Source organism: Felis catus, chromosome C2 (assembly GCF_018350175.1).
Source record: "Felis catus isolate Fca126 chromosome C2, F.catus_Fca126_mat1.0, whole genome shotgun sequence".
Classification (NCBI taxonomy): domain Eukaryota; kingdom Metazoa; phylum Chordata; class Mammalia; order Carnivora; family Felidae; genus Felis; species Felis catus.
In genome coordinates this window covers 149,507,480-149,528,157 of record NC_058376.1, presented here as the reverse complement: position 1 = coordinate 149,528,157, position 20,678 = coordinate 149,507,480, and the positions used below count along the sequence as shown (strand labels likewise).

The window sequence follows — 20,678 nt, the reverse complement described above, 5'->3', positions numbered from 1 at the left end:
GCAACAAATGAAAAATTTTCACAGGCACACTGGACTTCATGAAAATTTGGGGCATCAAAAGATACTATCAACATTTTTTTTAAGTTTATCTATTCATTTTGAGAGAGAGGGAGAGAGAATCCCAAGCAGGCTCTGCACGGTCAGCACAGAGCCCAACACAGGGCTTGAACCCGCAAAATTGGAACATCATGACCTGAGCTGAAACCAAGAGTTGGACACTTAACCAAGTGAGCCACCCAGGCACCCCTATAAACATAATTTTTAAAAATCAACTGGGGTGCCTAGGTGGCTTAGTCGGTTAAGCATCCAACTTCAGCTCAGGTCATGATCTTGCGGTTCATGGGTTGGAGCCCTGTGTCAGGCTCTGTGCTGACAGCTCGGAGTCTGGACCTTTTTTCAGATTCTGTGTCTCTCTCTCCGCTCCTCCCCTGCTCGCTCTCTCTCTCTCTCTGTCTCTCTCTCTCTCTCTCTCAAAGATAAATAAACATTTCAAAAAATTAAAAATCAGTCTACAGAATGGAAGAAAATGTTTTCAAATAACGTATTTAAAATGGATTGATATCCAGAATATATAGGGAGTTCTTAAAAATCAACAACAAAAAGTCAACCAGATTAAAAAATGGGCAAAAACCTTGAATAGAAATTTCTACAAAGAAGATATTCAAGTGACAATACGCACACGAAAAGAAGCCCAATATTACTAATAATTAGGGAAATGCAAGTCAAAACTATAATGAGATATCACCTCCCATCCGTTAGGATGGGAGGTCTATCAACAAAACATTAGGATCTATCAACAAAACAGAAAACGACAAGGTGGTTTCTTTGGATATAGAGAAATGTGTACTCTTGCATACTATTGATGGGGATGTAAAATGGAATGGCTTCCATGGAAAACAGAATAGTGGCTCTTCAAAAAATTAAAAACAGCATTATCACAGGATCTGGCAATTCTGTTTCCGGGTATATATTCCAAAGAACTGAAAGCAGAGTCTGAAAAGACATTTGTACATCCGAGTTCACGGCAACGTAATCCACAACAGCTAGGAGTGGGAAGGAACCTAAGCATCCATCAGCAGATGAATGGATAAGCAAAATGCAGGACACGCACACAATGGAATATTATTTAGCCTCAAAAAGCAAGGGAATTCTAACACATGGATGAACCCTGAGGACATTATGCTGAAAGACGCCAGTCACAAAATGACAAATACTGTATGACTCCGTTATGCGAAGTACTTAGAGTAGTCAAATCATAGAAACAGGAAGTAGAATGGTGGCTGCCAGGGGCTGGGGTAAAAAGGAATGGGAGGTTCTTGCTTAATGGGTATAGACTATCAGTTTCACAAGATAAAAAGAGATGTCGAGATGGACAGTAGAGATGACTATGCAACATTATGAATATATTTAGTAACAGTGAACTGTATACACAAAAATGGTTCACGTGGTAAATTTTATGTTTATTTTACCACAAAAACAAATTGGAAAAAAATTCAACCAGCCCTTCATCCTTGGCCCAACTCACGTAGTTAGTTGTTCCCTCCACGGGCCCGAGGGCACCTGTAAGCCCATTAGAGGCTTTGCTATCTTTTGTTGTGAGATGAATTGGCTAGTCTGCGGCCGTTCCTTGATCTTATGCATAATGCTTATGAAGATATACTGGAGACCCCGTATATTTTTGGAGGAGTATACTCTGGATCTCTGTAATTCAAGAATCTATTGTCAGGAAGCTGCAAGTCTCTGGCTGAAACTGCTGCTCCACACTTCACTGAAAGAAAAGTTGTCCGAGGACACTGTGGAAGACGAAGCGGAAGGCGACTTCGCGTTGTAACAACAACCACAACAAAGACCAGCTGTTGGCTGACGGCAAAGGGAGGTCTCTCATTCACCAGAGGGTAGTAGGAAGCTGGGAAAGGGCAGGGAAGATAGAAATTCGATAGTATAAATTGTTTTCTGCTGAGTAAGATGGGATTATATAAGGTAGAAAGGAGGACTTAAAACCTTTTATGATTATGAAAGTAACAAATGTTCAGTTTATAAAAGCTGAAAGCTACAGATGGTACTAAAAAAAATAGAAATCACATGTCCTCCTACCACCCAGAGCTAACCACTGCAGAGTACGTCTGTCCTGACTACCTACTCTGCGTGGTAGGAGGGGACCGCAAAAATGACCAGGCAAATTTTAACCATGCAAAATGATCTTAACGAGTGGGGAAGTTCCAACTGCGCCATGACCTTTAAAGTTTACCAAAACGTTAAAAACTTTCAATATCAAGATTAAGTGTGTGTGTGTCTTATAAACGTGCAGAAGAATACATAAACAGTAAACCTGATATTTACTGCTGTAATCCAAAACATTACAAACAGTGAGAATTAAGGGTTTTTGTTTTTGTTGTTCTGAAAAAATACTTATCAAGAGTAGTTTGAATGGTGCTTGCTGCTTTTCTGTCATGTAACTCACCGTCCAGAGAGAGCATTTTTTCTATGCCTTGGGCAACTGTCATGCTCCTTTCTAACTCTGGCTCACCTCCCAACATTTTATCCTTTATGCTTTCACTGTTGGAAAATAGCTCCCAGGATTCTCGTAATGGGAAGGTTTTCTTGTTTTTGTTTTTGCCTTTTTTTTTTTTCTTTTTGCCTGCCTTGCTCCCTCTGAGACTCCCTTCTTTTCTTCAAAATCACTTTCCTCATTTATGTAGATGACTTCACTTCCACTAAGTTCCTCTGGCTGCCTATCTAGAACCTCTTAACCACCGTCAACATTCCTGACGTCTGCTGTTCCTCCTGCAACTCCGTTTACATTAGTTTCAAATTTCCCTTGCATCATTAATCGCTTTTAGCTTCTTTGCTGCCCTTCCGTCTTTGTTGCACAATTCTCTCAGTCAATCATCCGCTTTTGTAAAATGCTTCATGGGTTTATCATTGGAAGACAAGGAGGCAACGTAACTACATGCTTTGCTGCGTGTGAACTAAATAATACATGTAACGTGACCAATCGCTGGCAGATTTTCACGTAAGTGCACGACTGGTCACTGATGATGACGCTACACGCGGATTTGTTCACTGAAGAGCTAGCAGCAAAGTCTGTACTTCACGCAATTACTCAGAGTGAATCCAACAAAGTGACTGAAAACCGAACGATCTTGCGGAGGACTGATGTTATCTGGCTGAAATTTGTACATATTAAAGCCCCATGAAAGTAAGGATTGCCGGGGCGCCTGGGTGGTTGAGTTGCTTGGGCGTCCGACTTTGGCTCAGGTCATGATCTCACGGTTCGTGGGTTTGAGTCCCACATCGGGCTCTGTGCTGACAGCTCAGAGCCTGAAGCCTGCTTCAGATTGTGTGTCTCCCTTTCTCTCGGCCCCCTCCCCGCTTATACTTGGTCTCTCCCACTCTCTCAAAAATAAATAAACATTAAAAAAAAAAAAAGTAAGGATTGCCTCTGTGAGCATCATGACATATAGTAATTATAAAATGATGCTAATTTAAAATATATATACATTTTTGAATACATGTGAATTTTTTATGATACATACTTTAAAATTTATTACATTTTACATTAGCATCCTACAATTAATATATATTCTGATATTTTCCTTAGCCTTATGTTACAAATATTTCCCCATGCTGTTAAATATGCTTGGGAAATATATTTAATAGCATAACAGCATTCTACCCTAAGAATGGAAATTATTTAATTTCTAACTGAGCAACACAGAGGTTATTACCAAAGTGTTTGATACCAAAGATAAAGCTGTGAAAATACCTGTTTACACAAGTCATTCAGTATTTCTCTATTTTCTGTGCATAAATTTTCTAGAAGTGGAATGACTATATTAAAGGATATAAATAATTTTAAGGCTTTATGGACCTATGTATATTTTTATTTACCTCTTTTTGTCCCCAAAGTAAGCTTCTAACTTTGAAGCCCGTATTGCATTTTTAAAAATTAATTTTCTGGGGTGCTTGGGTGGCTCAGTCAGTTATGCATCTGACTTTGGCTCAGGTCATGATTTCACGGTTGGTGGGTTTGAATCCCACATCAGGCTCCGTGCTGACACTGTGGAGACTGCTCAGCATTCTCTCTCTCTTTCTCTCTGCCCCTCCCCCATTCACACTCTTTCTTTCTCTCAAAATAAATCAATAAATTAAAAAAATTCAATTTTCTGTTATTCATAGTGTGCTTAAATGCACTCACTGAAATTAACATTGGATATTTGCACTTTTGTTGTTGTGAATTGTCCACTCCAATCTTTTGCCCACTTTTCTTCTGGGATATTTCTAGGTAATTTAAGTGGCCTCTTCCTAAACATCACCTCTTTACAGACACTGCTTCAAAAATGGACAAGTGTGGAACTTCAAAAACTGCAGGCTGTTATTGCCTTCTGGTCATTTGTTATATAAGTGAAATGTGCAAATATAAAACCAAACAATTCTGATGTGTTTGTGGCTAGTTCTAATAACGTTTGGAGCCAGTTATAAGAGTCCAATTAGTAACACTCACTTTTCTCACGGAGGCACATAAAACACTCAACCATTAATTATTAAGTCAAGACAAGCGTGCTGGGAACAAAGAATAAAGTACACCCCAAAAACCTTTATTAACTAGACTTTGATTTTGGCATGACCCATGTTTCACAGTTCCACATTCAGTTCTGTTTCTGTCCCTCAAACTTCCTCTTTTTCTTCCATTGGTCTGCCCTGCTGCCCCGATCTTCTTTTGTGAAACACGTGACATGCTTTCATGTTAAAGCATCACTATTTGAAAGAAGGCTTGAAAAGAGGGCAATAAGAATACAGGAGTTTGGGCAATCAATGGGAGAGAACGATCTTTAGGGGGGTTGCTTTCTGGCACCCCCACCGCATAACTGAATGCTTGCCTACTCAACTTCACGCCGGCGGCTCTGGCCAACAACAAAATGCCATTAGAAAAACCTACCACTATACTGCAACCTCTTCAAGAAAAGGTATAGGAAGTCATGGCAGAAAACACACCTGCAGCTTGGGGATGTTTCTTTCCTATAGCTCCCCAAGTCCAAACGCTGAATGTCAGAATCCTGCGTTGGGGGTCGGCGGGGGGGGGGGGGGGAGTCTCCTTTCAGAGAAAGTAATGATACTGAAGCTTCTATTTTGATGGCTCAGAGGATTTTATGCTCACTGCTGCTGTGGTGATTCCAGGGCTGGGTTTTTATATTTTGCAGTTACTATAAGTATAGCAATTTTCCAGAAACAGAAGTCCTTGGGCAATGCTACCTGCCCTTTTGTATCCTTTCCTGTCAATCTAAGGTAGGATATGGGTTATTTCAGGAATATAGGCTTCCCGCTGAAGGTCAGGGCAACTCCTGCCAAGAAAGAGGTCAACCTCTAGGGAGAAATCCAGATGATGCAATTTTAAAGCAAACAAGCTCGCGAGGCATCATCATTACCAGTCCTAGGAGGGGCTGGCTTAGCGAGGGCAGGAGAGCAAGGGTGCAGATGAACTTTCTGGATAAATTTGTACTTGAATCTATGTCCTACCAAACATGGTCTATTCTTGGTTATACTGAGGAAAGGTAGAAAATATACTGCATTCGTCAGCAATTAGCTTGCTCTCCTACACAAATGTTTACCAAATCCCTCCTGTGCACCAGACCCAAGAGCCAAGCTGGAAAGAAGAGACATCGAAGCCCAAGAGCTGAAAGCTGAGGGAGAGTCGGCCAAGTAGGAGGAGGAAGAGCATGTTCTGGGCAGAGACAAGGGAAATGGAGGAACATTTAAAGAAATGAAAAGAATTGGGGTACAGAACACAGGGCAGGGCAAAGAGAATCAAGAGATGATGCTAGAAACTAAGTGCCAGATCATACATGGTTTTGCAAACCTGTTAAGGAGTTGGAATTTATCCACGAAGAGTGGGGGAATCATTGAAAGGTTTTAAGTCAATGAGTGAGAAGACGAGTTTGCAGGAGTCTTTCTCTGAAGAGAAAGCACACCGCCTCCACTGAAGAAGACGGTGGGCAGGGCGAGAGCAGGCAAAAATCCCAGGGAGAAGGCCACCGTGGCCCTGCACGCACAAGATGGTGGTGGCCTTTACGACACTGCCCATGGGAATGAAGAGGGATGGCAGTCTGAGTTTTGGTGGCTTGATGGAATGGGGCGGGATGGCAAAGGAAAAGAGGCCAAGATGATGCCTGTGTTCTTGGCTTGGGCCACTGGGGGGAAATGAATGTCATTCACTGACACAGGACACAAGAGAAACAGTTTCAAGGAGGAGATTATGGATTTGTTTTAACCCTGCTGAAGCTGAGGTGTTTATGGTGCATCCAATGGAGATGCCCAGTGAAGAGATGGGCAGTGGCAAACTGGAAAGAGAGGTAGCCCTATTAAAGGAGGCAGTAACTCCTTAGAGCAGCTGCTTACTAGAGAGCTAACACGAGGCCCGATCTCTTGGCTTTGACTCGCAAATGGATGACTCAGGACCCCCAGCCTCCATCACCATAAAACCATCACCTGTATTTCAGGCCACTGGTGAGGCAGGCAGCATGCAAAAGAAACAACAGACAAGCCCATTACTATTTAAAGAGAAAAACCTATTTAGTTACTTCTTAAGAGAAAGAAATTAGAAAATGAAAAAAAGAAATTGCTTTTTCTCTCCTCTGCTTTGTGGGGCACAATTTTTTAAATTGCACAGTGACGTCAGAAACACAAATTGGTAAGTATCTCGTGGCTATAGGCTAAAATGTTGTTCCTGGGAGAATCGTTACTGCTTGGGAGACAGTGCAGGACAGGAAGCTTATGTTCTCATGCTCGGTACGGACCTCCACTCTGACCACACTGCAGAGGGCCATCTTCTCAATGGCCAAGGAATGCATGGTTATTGCGAAACATATAAACCAGGCTACATACTGGCATCTCGAATGTATGCTAAGGTAAAAAAATTGAAAGCAATTATCTCTTGTAGTTTTGAAAATACCTAATTGAGGAAGAAGGAGGCTGTAACATAATTTCTTACAGCAACTGGTTATCTAGTTAGTTATAAAACTCATGTAGGATGTATAGCCTAGCTTTTCATTTTCTCTTCTTAAATAAAATATTACAGTCAAACAATTACCTCGTGCTGTCATTTCTTCAGGAGTCATGGTCAATTGGTTATACCTTTTCTTAGCCAGATCTTATACTATGGCTCCAATTGAGGGTTCAAAGATCCCACTGAAATTGTGAATTGTGTGCACAACTTTGCACATAAGTGAATCTATGCATTTTTCAGGGAAGAGGGTCTAGAACCCTCAGATTCTCAAAGCAGTTTAACAGTCAAAACAGACTAAAAATCCCTGTCTCCTATCTACCTTCCACTATGACTCTCCTACAGTGTATTGTAAAAATATGGGGCATAAATTAGGGGATGACAGGTTTTCTCTTCTCTTAAGGATATGTTCACTTTAATAGGACCATTATCTGGAAAGAATGTCAAAAGCCAACAAGTTCATCCACCTGCCTTTAGGCGAAATACCTCCAAAATTATCCACGTCAGATGAAAACTGAGAGCCTGTTTATTTCTCCCCATGGGAAAGCAATTCCAGCACCTCATTCTGTAACCTATTACATTTTTTAACAACCACTGTAAAATTTATCTTTGGTCTGTATGTGCTCTAGTTTAGGTCCTCAATTGCCTTAGTACTATTTTTCTTCACTTTATACACAGCTATAAATGTGTGTTAATCTTTTCCAGAGAAGATATATTGCAATGTTCTTGTCACAGGCCATTTTTAAAAGCAGTGACTCTGGTGATCAATGGGTATACACACAGCACAGCTCACACACATTAGGCAGACGTCCGGCCATATACTAGAACATAAGGGTGATCAAGTTGCTAGGAGTAAGAGTTTGGAGTCTCAAAGAGCCAGGGAAAGATCTCTGAGATGACACATCCCAGGAAGAGGACGCTCTCCTGCTGTGTCTGTCAGTCGGAAGCGTGAATGTGAGGCATCTGGTGGAGATCCAATCTAACCATGGGTCCAGAATGGGTGGTCCCTCAGCAACCCTCAGCTGTAGTCTGACCTGTGATGATGGTCCCGTCACCCTCACCAAGGGAGCCTGTGTGTCCCAGGCTTCCCACGGACACTGGCCACCCGACTCCGCCTGCTTGCCTGCCACTCGCATAGCTTTGTTTCCTGTGGTCCTCTCTACACAAATTCTGGGTACCTCAGGCCTCCCAACAGTGGCACCCCTTCCCTCTGACGTCTGCCCCCTGACTAGGATTCATCTGCATCCTCAAGGGTTGCTTCTTGTTTTCCCAGAAATGGTGAACCTTCTCTGGCCTGAGCAACCCAGCAGACTTGTCCACTGTTCTATAGGCTGCAAGCGTTTCCCAATAAGTCTGACCCACAGCCTCAGTGTAGGGGTGTCCCTAGTCAAGGCTGTCCTTCCTTGACTACTCTCACTCAGTTTTAGGATACCTTATAGAGTTCTTTTTGAATCTTATGGTTACTCTCTTCTCATAGCTACTAATATTTCATATTAAAATTCTCCTATTTAATGCCAATAAAATGGGCAATCTGGAAGAAATGGACAAATTCCTAGAAACATATACACTACCAAAACTGAAACAGGAAGAAATAGAAAATTGGAAAAGACCCATAACCAGTAAGGAAATCGAATTAGTAATCAAAAATCTCCCAAAAAACAAGAGTCCAGGGTCAGATGGCTTTCCAGGGGAATTCTACCAAACATTTAAGGAAGAATTAACACCTATTCTCTTGAAGCTGTTCCAAAAAAGAGAAATGGAAGGAAAACTTCCAAACTCTTTCTATGAAGCCAGCACTACCTTGATTCCAAAACAAGACAGAGACCCCACTAAAAAGGAGAACTAGGAACCGATTTCCCTGATGAACATGGATACAAAAATCCTCAACAAGATATTAGCCAACCGGATCCAATAATACATTAAAAAAAGTATTCACCACGACCAAGTGGGATTTAAACCTGGCATGCAGGGCTGGTTCAATATCTGCAAAACTGTCAATGTGATTCATCACATCAATAAAAGAAAGGACAAGAACCACATGATCCTCTCCATAGATGCAGAGAAAGCATTTGACAAAATACAGCATCCTTTCTTGATAAAAACCCTCAAGAAAGTAGGGATAGAAGGAGCATACCTCGAGATCATAAAAGCCATATATGAAAGACCCAACGCTAATCTCATCCCCAATGGGGAAACACTGAGAGCTTTGCCCCTAAGGTCAGGAACAAGACAAGGATGTCCACTCTCGCCACTGTTATTCAACATAGTATTGGAAGTCTTCACCTCAGCAATCAGACAACACAAAGAAATAAAAGGCATCCAAATTGGCCAGGAGGAGGTCCAACTTTCACTCTTTGCAGATGACATGATACTCTATATGGAAAACCCAAACGATTCCAACAAAAAACTGCTAGAATTGATTCATGAATTCAGCAAAGTTGCAGGATATAAAATCAATGCACAGAAGTCGGGTACATTCCTATACACCAACAATGAAGCAACAGAGAGAGAAATCAAGGAATCGATCCCATTTACAGTTGCACAAAAAACCATAAAATACCTAGGAATAAATCTAACCAAAAAGGTGAAAAATCTATACACTGAAAACTATAGAAAGCTTATGAAAGAAAATGAAGAAAACACAAAAAAATGGAAAAAGATTCCATGCTCCTGGATACGAAGAACAAATATTGTTAAAATGTTGCTACTACCCAAAGCAATCTCCATATTCAATGCAATCCCTATCAAAATAACATCAGCCTTCTTCACAGAGCTAGAACAAATAATTCTACAATTTGTATGGAACCACAAAAGACCCCAAATAGCCAAAGCAATCTTGAAAAGGAAAACCAAAGCAGGAGGCATCACAATCCCAGACTTCAAGCTATACTACAAAGCTGTAATCATCAAGACAGGACGGTACTGGCACAAGAAGAGACACTCACATCAATGGAACAGAGAACCCGGAAATGGACCCACAAACATATGGCCAACTCATCTTTGACAAAGCACGAAAGAATATCCAATGGAATAAAGACAGTCTCTTCAGCAAGGGGTGCTGGGAAAACTGGACAGTGACATGCAGAAGAATGAACCTGGATCACTTTCTTACACCATACACAAAAATAAACTCAAAATGGATGAAAGACCTCAATGTAAGACAGGAAGCCATCAAAACCCTCGAGGAGAAAGCAGGCAAAAACCTCTTTGATCTTGGCTGCAGCAACTTCTTACTCAACACGTCTCCAGAGGCAAGGGAAACCAAAGCAAAAATGAACTACTGGGACCTCATCAAAATAAAAAGCTTCTGCACAGTGAAGGAAACAATCGGCAAAACTAAAAGGCAACCGACAGAATGGGAGAAGATATTTGCAAATGACATAGCAGATAAAGGGTTAGTATCCAAAATCTATAAAGAACTTATCAAACTCAACACCCAAAAAACAAATAATCCAGTGAAGAAATGGGCAAAAGACATGAAAAGACACTTCTCCTAAGAAGACATCCATATGGCTAACTGACACATGAAAAAATGCTCAACATCACTCACCATCCGGGAAATACAAATCAAAACCACCATGAGATACCACATTACACCTATCAGAATGGCTCACATTAACAACACAGGCAACAACAGATGTTGGCGAGGATGTGGACAAAGAGGATCTCTTTTGCATTGTTGGTGGCAATGCAAGCTGGTGTGACCACTCTGAAAAACAGTATGGAGGTTCTTCAAAAAACTAAAAATAGAACTACCCTACAACCCAGCAATTGCACTACTAGGCATTTATCCACGGGATCCAGGTGTGCTGTTTCGAAGGGGCACATGCACCCCCATGTTTATAGCAGCACTATCACAAAAGCCAAAGTATGGAAAGAGCCCAAATATCCATCGATAGATGAATGGATAAAGAAGATGTGGTATATATATACAATGGAGCATTACTCGGCAATCAAAAAGAATGAAATCTTGCCATTTGCAACTACATGGATGGAACTGGAGGGTATTATGCTCAGTGAAATTAGTCAGAGAAAGACACAAATCCTGTGACTTCACTCATATGAGCTCTTTAAGAGACAAAACAGATGAACATAAGGGAAGGGAAGCAAAAATAATATAAAAACAGGAAGGGGCACAAAACAGAAGAGACTCATAAATATGGAGAAAAAATAGAGGGTTACTGGAGGGATTGTGGGAGGGGGGATGGTCTAAATGGGTAAGGGGCACTAAAGAATCTACTCCCGAAATCATTGTTGCACTATATGCTAACTAATTTGGATGTAAATTTTAAAATATAAAAAAGAAAATTAAAAAAGAAAAAGAAAAAGATGTAGTACATATACACAATGGAATAATACTCAGCCATCAAAAAGAATGAAATCTTGCCACTGGCAATGACATGGATGGAGCTGGACTGTATTATGCTAAGTGAAATAAGTCAACCACAGAAAGACAAATACCGTATTATTTCACTCATGGAATTTAAGAAACAAAACAGATAAACATAAAGGAAACAAGCCACAAGAGACTCTTAATGACAGAGAACAAACTGAGGGTTGAGAAAGAGGTGAATGGGAGATGGGCTAGATGGGTGATGGGTACTAAGGAGAGCACTTGTTATGATGAGCATGGGTGTTGTGTTTAAGTGATGAATCACTGAATTCTACTCTAAAACCAATATTGCACTATACGCTAACTACCTAAAGTTTAAATTCAAAATGGGAAAAGAAGAAGCAAAGAACAAAGAAACTGAAAAGATTAAAGAAAGAAAAAAAAAAGAAGTATATAATTAAAAAAAAAAAAAGATAAAACTCTCCTATTTAAATCACTGTATGGTTTCTGCCTTCTGATTGGACCCAGACTGATACAATCACAATGGTTTATTCTTTTTTTTTTTTAATGTTTATTTATTTTTGAGACAGAGAGAGACAGAGTATGAATGGGAGAGGGTCAGAGAGAGAGGGAGACACAGAATCCGAAGCAGGCTCCAGGCTCTGAGCTGTCAGCACAGAGCCCGACGCAGGGCTCGAACTCACGGACTGTGAGATCATGACCTGAGCCAAAGTCGGACGCTTAACTGACTGAGCCACCCAGGTGGCCCGCAATGGTTTATTCTTTAACTACGCTCACAGATAGTATTTGCTAACAGTGCATCTTCTATTCTTATTTTTCCTTCCAGTTTAATTGCATTATGGTTGAAGAGTGTGGTCTATACAATTCCTCCTTATTGGAATTTATTGATATGCTTTGAACATAACGCAAGACCAACTTTTCAAGATGTGTCTGGCAAACTGAACAGAAGGTACAGTTTCTGTTTTCAAGGTACAGAGACAGATATATTTCTCTTAGCTCCATTTTATTAAAATGTTTATACTCATTATACAGGCATAAACAAACTTCTTCTGTGAAGAGCCAGATAGTAAATAACATAGGCTGGTGCGCTATAAGGTCTCTACTGTACCTCCTCAACACTTACGAAGGTGCAAAAGCAGCCACAGACAATATGTAAACAAAAGGTCTATGTGGCTCTGTTCAATAAAACTTTATTTACGAAAATAGGCGGTGGGCCAGAGTTAGCCTGCAGGCCATGGCTTCTCAACTCCTACTCTACATCATTATATTTATCCACTTGGTCTGTCAGGTGATGAGAAAGAGAAGTTAAATCTCTTGATCCTACAGTGTTTTTTGGATTTCCTCTGGTGTATTTTTGTTCCTTTCTTTACACAGTCCTATGCTCTAATATATGACACCAAAAAGTTCATAGTTGGTATATACTCCTGTGGATTTTATTCCAGATCTTTGTAGCATCTTTTTGTTCTGTTAAAGACTTTTTTATACATTAAGCCTTATGTTAACATTGAAACAAATTTAGAAAGAAAATATAAAAGAAGACAGTAAAGTTAAGATCAAAGACAAGTTTAACACTATATCTAACTGGAATACATTCACCTGTTAAAAGAAAGCAACTCTGAGGATGTAGCAAATACCAAAACTTGGTCTATAAGATACATGTGAAAAAGAGTGTTCTAGAAGTTTTGCCTATAATGGATTCTGCATTTCTTTCTTAAGATAGATCTTCTTCATGTGTCTTGTTTAATCTTTATTCTCTATAAATATAATTATCTAATATATCATATATTGCATCAATTTATACGTATGTGTATATACACACATATATTTTTTTTTAATTTCATGCTGTTTTGAATCTCTTATATAAAAGAGAGTCTGGTTTGTGTTAGTCTTTCCTCTGTTTTTGGGAGCCTCATCTGTTTCCTGCCCTTGGCCGAAGAGAGAGCTGGCTGTCAGAGTTCAGTCCCCATACTCTGAGCTGAGCAGTGAGTGTTCTATTTTCCATGTAGCGTCACACAAAAGATCTTCTACACTAAAGATCCTTCCACCGTTGGGTTTGAGGATGTTCCCTGGGGTGTGGGGCTGTTCCCACACTTCATTATGAGCCCACTGACTTCTTTTTTTTGTGACTGCTTTACTCCACATATGCCATTATTTGATATAACCCAGAACTGACTGATTTCCCCACTTTTTTTTACTCCACTGAACCAAACGTACATTTGTTGAACACAATTAAGTCTACAGAATTATTCATCCAAACTACATTTGCCTTCCTTTGAAAGCCACTGAGCAGAAAAGGACAAATCCTAGCAGTTCTGAGAGAAATGAAGGTCTGTCTCCATCTTCACTCAGTGGAGAGTGGAGGCCACAAGAGGTTAAGTTCCCTGGGGCTACAGGGGCCCCCAGTCCTTGGGGACTGGTGTTATCTAGGTCAGCGTGCATGCTCCTATTTTAAGTGCGTTTATTTTGAGAGAGAGCAAAAGCAGGGAGGGGCAGAAAGAGACAGAGACTCCCAAGCAGGCTCCACATTCAGCACAGAGCCCCGCATGAGGCTTGAACTCACGAACCGTGAGATCATGACCTGAGCCGAAATCAACAATCAGACACTTAACTGACCGAGCTACCCAGGGGCCCCTGTGTGCATCCTACTGTACTCCTGCAGAGTCCTGCATGCCGAGTACTACTCTAAAATATCTTTTTGAGAAATACTGATAATAGCGATTTCTTCTTCCTTCTTGGAATTCATTTCTCGAATTTTTGACCTCGCGCTCATCAAGACGGATTTGAGAAATTCTGCCTTAAATACCTATTGAAATGAATAAGCCATCTAGTTTTAACATAAAGTAGAAATTTAGTGTTTCTAGGCCAAATAATCTTCTGAAATTTCTTTTGGTTCTAGCTTTGAAAAGAATTAAAGTAGCATAAAAAAATCACGGCATCGTGAAATTGAAATAAAATTACTACCACCTCAGGAGTGCTCTGAAAGACACACGAACAGGTGAGCTCTTACCAGCGGAATGAGCAGGCTGATGAGGTCTGTCAGCGGTTTGCTCAGCAGAAGCAGGTCCTCTGCGGCTTGGGTGTCCCCTCCTGAGCCAGACTTCTGTGCCTTGAGCAAGAGAAGGGAAAGGGGTTCTTGGAAATTAGTCAGTTTGGCCAGAGGAGACAGATCCACTCGGTGTAGGAGAGGAAGGGGGCTGAGGAAGCAATCCCCCATGGCACCCTGAGAAGTTACGCTGTGTTATAACATGACAAAGAGTACTCTCAGTGTCACTGCCACCAGCTCAGGCTGCAGAGACAGACCCAGATGGCCCACAGATAAAGCAAGACCAAGGCCGTCGTTGACAGAATGATGTTTACATTCATGTACTGTGGATGGGACTTTATCTTTCCAACCATGCTGAGATGAGGTGCTTTTATGCACATTTTTCAGGTGAGAAAACTTAAGTTCAGAGAAGTTAAGTAATTTGTTGAAAGCCCCAAAGACAACGAGTGACAAAGCCGGAATCCAAATCACGAGTGCTCATTTCTCGTGAGCATGATTATACACAGTATACGATGCATGCCATCATCGTATAATTCTGGTATGCTTTCCTTCCCTGCGTGCACATGCTTGAATAACATCTAGAAGAGCTGTCCAATGTCCCAGTGCAATGTATCAGACATAGGTCTACACTGCTTAGGAGGGACGGGCTTTAACTGCAATGGAAAAAGGCAATGAGAAGGGAGGGGCTCTAAGGTGTGTCTGTTCTCAGGAGTTTTTCAGAACTGTCCGATCTCCATTACAGAGGTGAATAATTTTGTGTTGAAAAAAGGCACTATTTATTGTGTTTGCTGCAGTATGTGCACAATTCATTCACACATTTGTTTTTAATTTCACTCAGAGGAAATACAACTACTTGTAAGTAATGACCTCTGCCAGGGCCTTCAGAGAAGGCTGTATAGACTGCCTGTCTCAGGTTATTAGCCTGGACTCCCAGACTCTGTTCATGGAGGCCCAGGTCCTTCCAGACTTCAGGCCTATGGGTAGAATTTTTTTTTTCTTTTTTTTTTTTCATTTTATGTATGTATGTATGTATTTATTTTAAATATAATTTATTGTTAAATTGGCTAACATACAGTATGTAAAGCGTGCTCTTGGTTTTTAGGGTAGATTCCCATGGTTCATTGCTTACATACAACACCCAGTGCTCATCCCAACAAGCGCCCTCCTCAATGCCCATCACCCATTTTCCCCTCTCCCCTGCCCCCTACCCGCATCAACCCTTAGTTTGCTCTCTGTATTTGAGAATCTCTTATGGTTTGCCCCCCTTCCTCTCTGTTTGTAATTTTTTTTCCCCTTCCCTACCCCCATGGACTTCTGTTCAGTTTCTCAAGATCCACATATGAGTAAAAAAAATATGATATCTGTCTTTCTCTAACCGACTTATTTCACTTAGCATAATACCCTCCAGTTCCATCCATGTTGTTGCAAATGGCATGATTTCATTCTTTCTCATTGCCAAGTGGTAGTCCATTGTATATATAAACCACATCTTCTTTATCCATTCATTAGTTGATGGACATTTAAGCTCCTTCCATAATTTGGCTATGGTTGAAAGTCCTGCTATGAACATTGGGGTACAAGTGCCCCTATGCATCAGCACTCCTGTATCCCTTGGGTAAATTCTTAGCAGTGCTATTGCTGGGTCATAGGGTTAATTTTTGGAGGAACCTCCACACTGTTTTCCAGAGCGGCTGCACCAATTTGCATTCCCACCAACAGTGCAAGAGGGTTCCCGTTTCTCCACATCCTCCCCAGCATCTGTAGTCTCCTGATTTGTTCATTTTAGCCACTCTGACTGGCATGAGGTGGTACCTGAGTGTGGTTTTGATTTGTATTTCCCTGATGAGGAGCGACGTTGAGCATCTTTTCATGTGCCTGTTGGCCATCTGGATGTCTTCTTTAGAGAAGTGTCTATTCATGTTTTCTGCCCATTTCTTCACTGGATTATTTGTTTTTTGGGTGTTGAGTTTGATAAGTTCTTTATAGATTTTGGATACTAACCCTTTATCTGATATGTCATTTGCAAATATCTTCTCCCATTCTGTCGGTTCCCTTTTAGTTTGTTGATCGTTTACTTTGCAGTGCAGAAGCTTTTTATCTTGATGAGGTCTCAATGGTTCATTTCTGCTTTTAAATCCCTTGCCTTTGGAGATGCGTGGAGCAAGAAATTTCTGCGGCTTAGGTCAAAGAGGTTGTTGCCTGCTTTCTCCTCTAGGGTTTTGATGGTTTCCTGTCTCCCATTTAGATCTTTCATCTATTTTGAGTTTATTTTTGTGTATGGTGTTAGACAGTGGTCTAGTTTCATTCTTCTGCATGCTGCTGTCCAGTTCTCCCAGCACCATTTGAAATCAACCACAGGAGAAAGTTTGGAAAACCTCCAAAGGCACGGAGGTTAAAGAATGAATGGGTCAACCAGGCAATTAAAGAAGAAATTTAAAAATATATGGAAACAAATGAAGATGAAAACACAACAGTCCAAACCCTTGGGGATGCAGCAAAGGCAGTGCTAAGAGGAAAATACACTGCAATCCAGGCCTATCTCAAGAAACAAGAAAAATCCCAAATACAGAGTCTAACAGCACACCTAAAGGAACTAGAAGCAGAACAACAAAGAAACCCAGCAGAAGAAGAGAAATCGTAAAGATCAGAGCAGAAACAAACAATATAGAATCAAAAAAAAAAAAAAACAACAGATCAATGAAACTAAGAGCTGGTTTTTTGAAAAAATAAACAAAACTGATAAACCCCTAACCAGACTTCTCAAAAAGAAAAGAGAGGACCCAAATAGATAACATCATGAATGAAAATGGATTTATCACAACCAAGCCGTCAGAAGTACAAGCAATTATCAGAGAATACTATGAAAAATTATATGCCAACAAACTGAACATCCTGGAAGAAATGGACAAATTCCTAGACACTTACACACTACCAAAACACAACCGGGAAGAAAGAGGAAATTTGAACAGACCCATAACTGTGGGCAGAATTTGAGCTGCCTGCTTTCTCTGGCTCACAGGGGCTCGACTGAAAAGCAGACACCTGCCTTTCAACCTCTCTGTACTCAAGGGGAACCAAGGTCATCGTAGCGTGGAGCTTCCTTCTCTTCTCCCCACCCCCACACCTCCCGTTTTCCCAACTGACTTTACCAGAAAGGTAGACTTTCCTTCCAGAAAACAAATGTGCAGCATCACCCTGGAGGTCTGAACCCTCCTGATTCTTGGCTGTTGATCCCGTCTTCTGAAGCACGGCGTGAGACAGAATCATGGCCTTTCCTCACTAACATGTTACCCTGTAGAGCAAACGGATTCCCTCTTGGGAAAGATAAAGCAGTCTTGCAGACCAGCACCTAGGCCGTGCAGGGGCACGATGCCACGGCTTCCTTTCCGAACACACGGGAGCAAGCAGATGGGGCCACAAGAACAAGTACACACGGTGGGACTCTTCCCACCGGGACATCCAGTAGTCCTCCACAGCCTCTAAGATCTACACGGTCATTAGTTACTGTTACCAAGAAACATCTAGACTCTGCCCACCAGTACTCAGGTGCCACCTCCCTACAAAACTGCCAAGGTTTGTGGGGGAATGCTGCCTGTCTGCACAACAGAGAAGTTCATACCAGGACTACAATACAAACTCGTCTCCTTGCAAAAATGTGGCACTGCCACGGAAGCTCTGTGCACATGGGAATCCCAGCGGGGATGCAGGAGGAAAAAAAAGAAAAACAAATCCTGAATAACAATCTCAGGGGCCCAGGCCCACCTCTCCTTTCAGTCTGTCTCCAGGTCCTTAACACCACACTCCCTAAAGGCAGCCTCTAGATGGCCTGGGTCTGTGGGCCACTGTGTGCATTTTGTAAGGGGCCCTTTCCGCAGCAAGAATATTCTCTCTCTGCTACAACATCACTATTACCCTCTCCATCTAGGTCCTCTGCCTTTGCCTCTGGCCCATAACTCTCTTGCCCCTGTCACTGCCGCACAGTACCTTACCCCCCTCCCAGCCATCCAATGTTCTTGGCCCGCCCAGCTATAGCCTAAGTAAGGAAGGACAGTAGACTGAACTGGGGCAGTAGGGGTTGAGAGAAGTGGTTGGACGTATTAGGTATTTAAGGTAAAGTCTACATTATCTGGTGACAGATTAGATGTGGAGTATGAAAAGGAGAGAAAGCTTACGAATGACTCCCAGGTTGCTCGTTTGCACAGCAGGATGGGGGTGGCAGGCCTTGGGGCAGCAGGGTGATCGGGGGAGGCAAATCCCAGGGTTAGCTTTCAACAATGTTGAATTTGAGGTGAGGATGCATTGTGTTGGCGATCATTTTGAGAAAGCTGCTGGATTTCTAAGGATGCATTTCATGGGAGAACTCTGGACAGAAACACAAACTTAACAGCCTTAAACATATAAGACCCGGGAACGCCAACTTATGAGCCATCTTTAATATTAAATGACAACACAGCACTGTCCAAAATGAGGTAAAGGAGTACAGCTGAAAAAAATAAAAGTCAACAAAAGGCCAGGGAAACACAATTCTTTTTTTTTTTTTTAATTTACTTATTTAAATTCAAGTTAGTTCACATACAGTGTGGTACTGGTTTCAGGAGTAGAATTTAGTGATTCATCTCTGACCTGCAACACCGAGCGCTCATCCCAACAAGTGCCCCCCCATACCCCTCCCCCATTCAGCCCCTCCCCCCACCCTCCTCCCCTCCAGCAGCCCTCAGTTTGTTCCCTGTCTTTCAGAGTCTCTTATGGCTTGGCTCCCTCTCTGTTTTTATCTGACTTTTCCTTATATCTAGCACTGCTACACGAGTCTAGTGCACACAAGTAGGTACTCAACAGAGGTCTGTTAAACTAACACAGAAGTAAGGATCTGTAGAGAACAAGGGACAGTCAGTTCCTCAGGCAGTTGAGGTCTGACGTCCCCAGAGGTTTAAGCACAAAATGGAGCGCTGCCTGCAATGGTGGGGCCCAGACAATCCAGCACTCGCTGTGCGCCCCGATTATCACCACGCGCGTGCTCACCATCCGCGGATGACACAATTCGGGTCCCCACTCTGTAGGGTCTCACGGTTTGACCAAAAGAACAGCATGCTTCCAAACAACTGTGCTGAACGAAGTAAGTCAGTCAGAGAAAGACAAACACCATATGATTTCACTCACACTGAATTTAAGAAACAAAACAGATAAACACAGGGGAAAGGAAGGAAAAATAAGGCAAAAACAGAGAGGGAGGCAAACCATAAGAGTTTGTTCTCTTAAATAGAACAAACTGAGGGGTGCTGGAGGGGAGGTCAGTGGGGAGATGGGTTAAATGGGTGATGGGCATGAAGGAGGGCACCAGTTGGGATGAGCACTGGGTGTTATATGTACGTGATGAATCACTAAATTCTACTCCTGAAACCATTGTTATACTGTATGTGAGCTAACTTGAATTTAAATAAAATTAAAAAACAAAACAAAAAACAAACAACTGTGCTCAAGGCAGGGTGTGAAAACTGCCACAGAGGTAGACACAGTTTGCGTGGTCGGGAGGGAAGGAAGAGGAGGTGACATGTGACTTCACATTCGTTGGTGGGAATGGGGTCTACAGGGAGTAGCGTGGACAGCAGTGTTTCAGGTGCTGGGAACCACAGGACAAAAGGCTTGGGGTGAAATACTGAGAGTGGACTGTTTGGGGGTGGGTATGGGGAGCACGGAGGCCTGGCAGGAAAGGCTGGAAGGCACCCTGGGGCTGGATCTTACAAGGCCTTGAATGACGCACCAAGGAGTTAGAAAATTATATCACAGATAATGAGAGGTCACTGAAGTTTGCAAAGGAAGGAGTGACATGATGAGGATTATGGGCAAAGGCAGAAAAGTCTCTCCTGGATTCAGCAACCAGGCAGAGGGTAGCTCAGGGGGAAGAACAATGAGGGGGATGCCACAGAGGAGACCAACTGGATAATTTCAAGAGATACTAAAAACAGGGGCATCTGGGTGCCTCAGTCAGTTAAGTGTCCAGCTTTGGCTCAGGTCATGATCTCGTGGTCCGTGAGTTCGAGCCCCACATCAAGCCCTGTGCTGCCAGCTCAGAGCCTGGAACCTGCTTCCGATTCTGTGTCTCCCTCTCTCTCTGCTCGTGTTCTGTCTCTCTCTCTCTCTCTCTCTCTCTCTCTCTCTCTCTCTCTCAAAAAATAACTAACATTAAAAGAATTTTTAAAAATAATAATATTAAAGATATATTCAAAACAGATACGGCTCCCACCAAGGATAGCCTTGAAGTGCGTGTGAGTCGAAGGAGGCCT

At 41.9% G+C, this 20,678-nt stretch overlaps 1 protein-coding gene across 16 annotated transcripts in view; it reads right to left on the bottom strand.

Annotated features, from left to right (window-relative positions):
* The window catches only part of ULK4 (unc-51 like kinase 4), a 577,159-nt gene that overhangs the window by 155,968 nt on the left and 400,513 nt on the right, over positions 1-20,678 (bottom strand). For 14 of the 16 annotated variants that reach the window (XM_045037803.1, XM_045037797.1, XM_023260689.2 and 11 more), the window contains one exon: positions 14,362-14,460. The exons of 1 other annotated variant lie outside the window; for it this stretch is intronic. In XM_045037803.1, coding sequence (XP_044893738.1) covers positions 14,362-14,460 — 99 coding nt within the window. Of the gene's footprint in view, positions 1-630; positions 1,907-14,361; positions 14,461-20,678 lie in introns of those variants that run through there. One more of the 16 variants, XM_045037804.1, reaches the window with a different exon arrangement.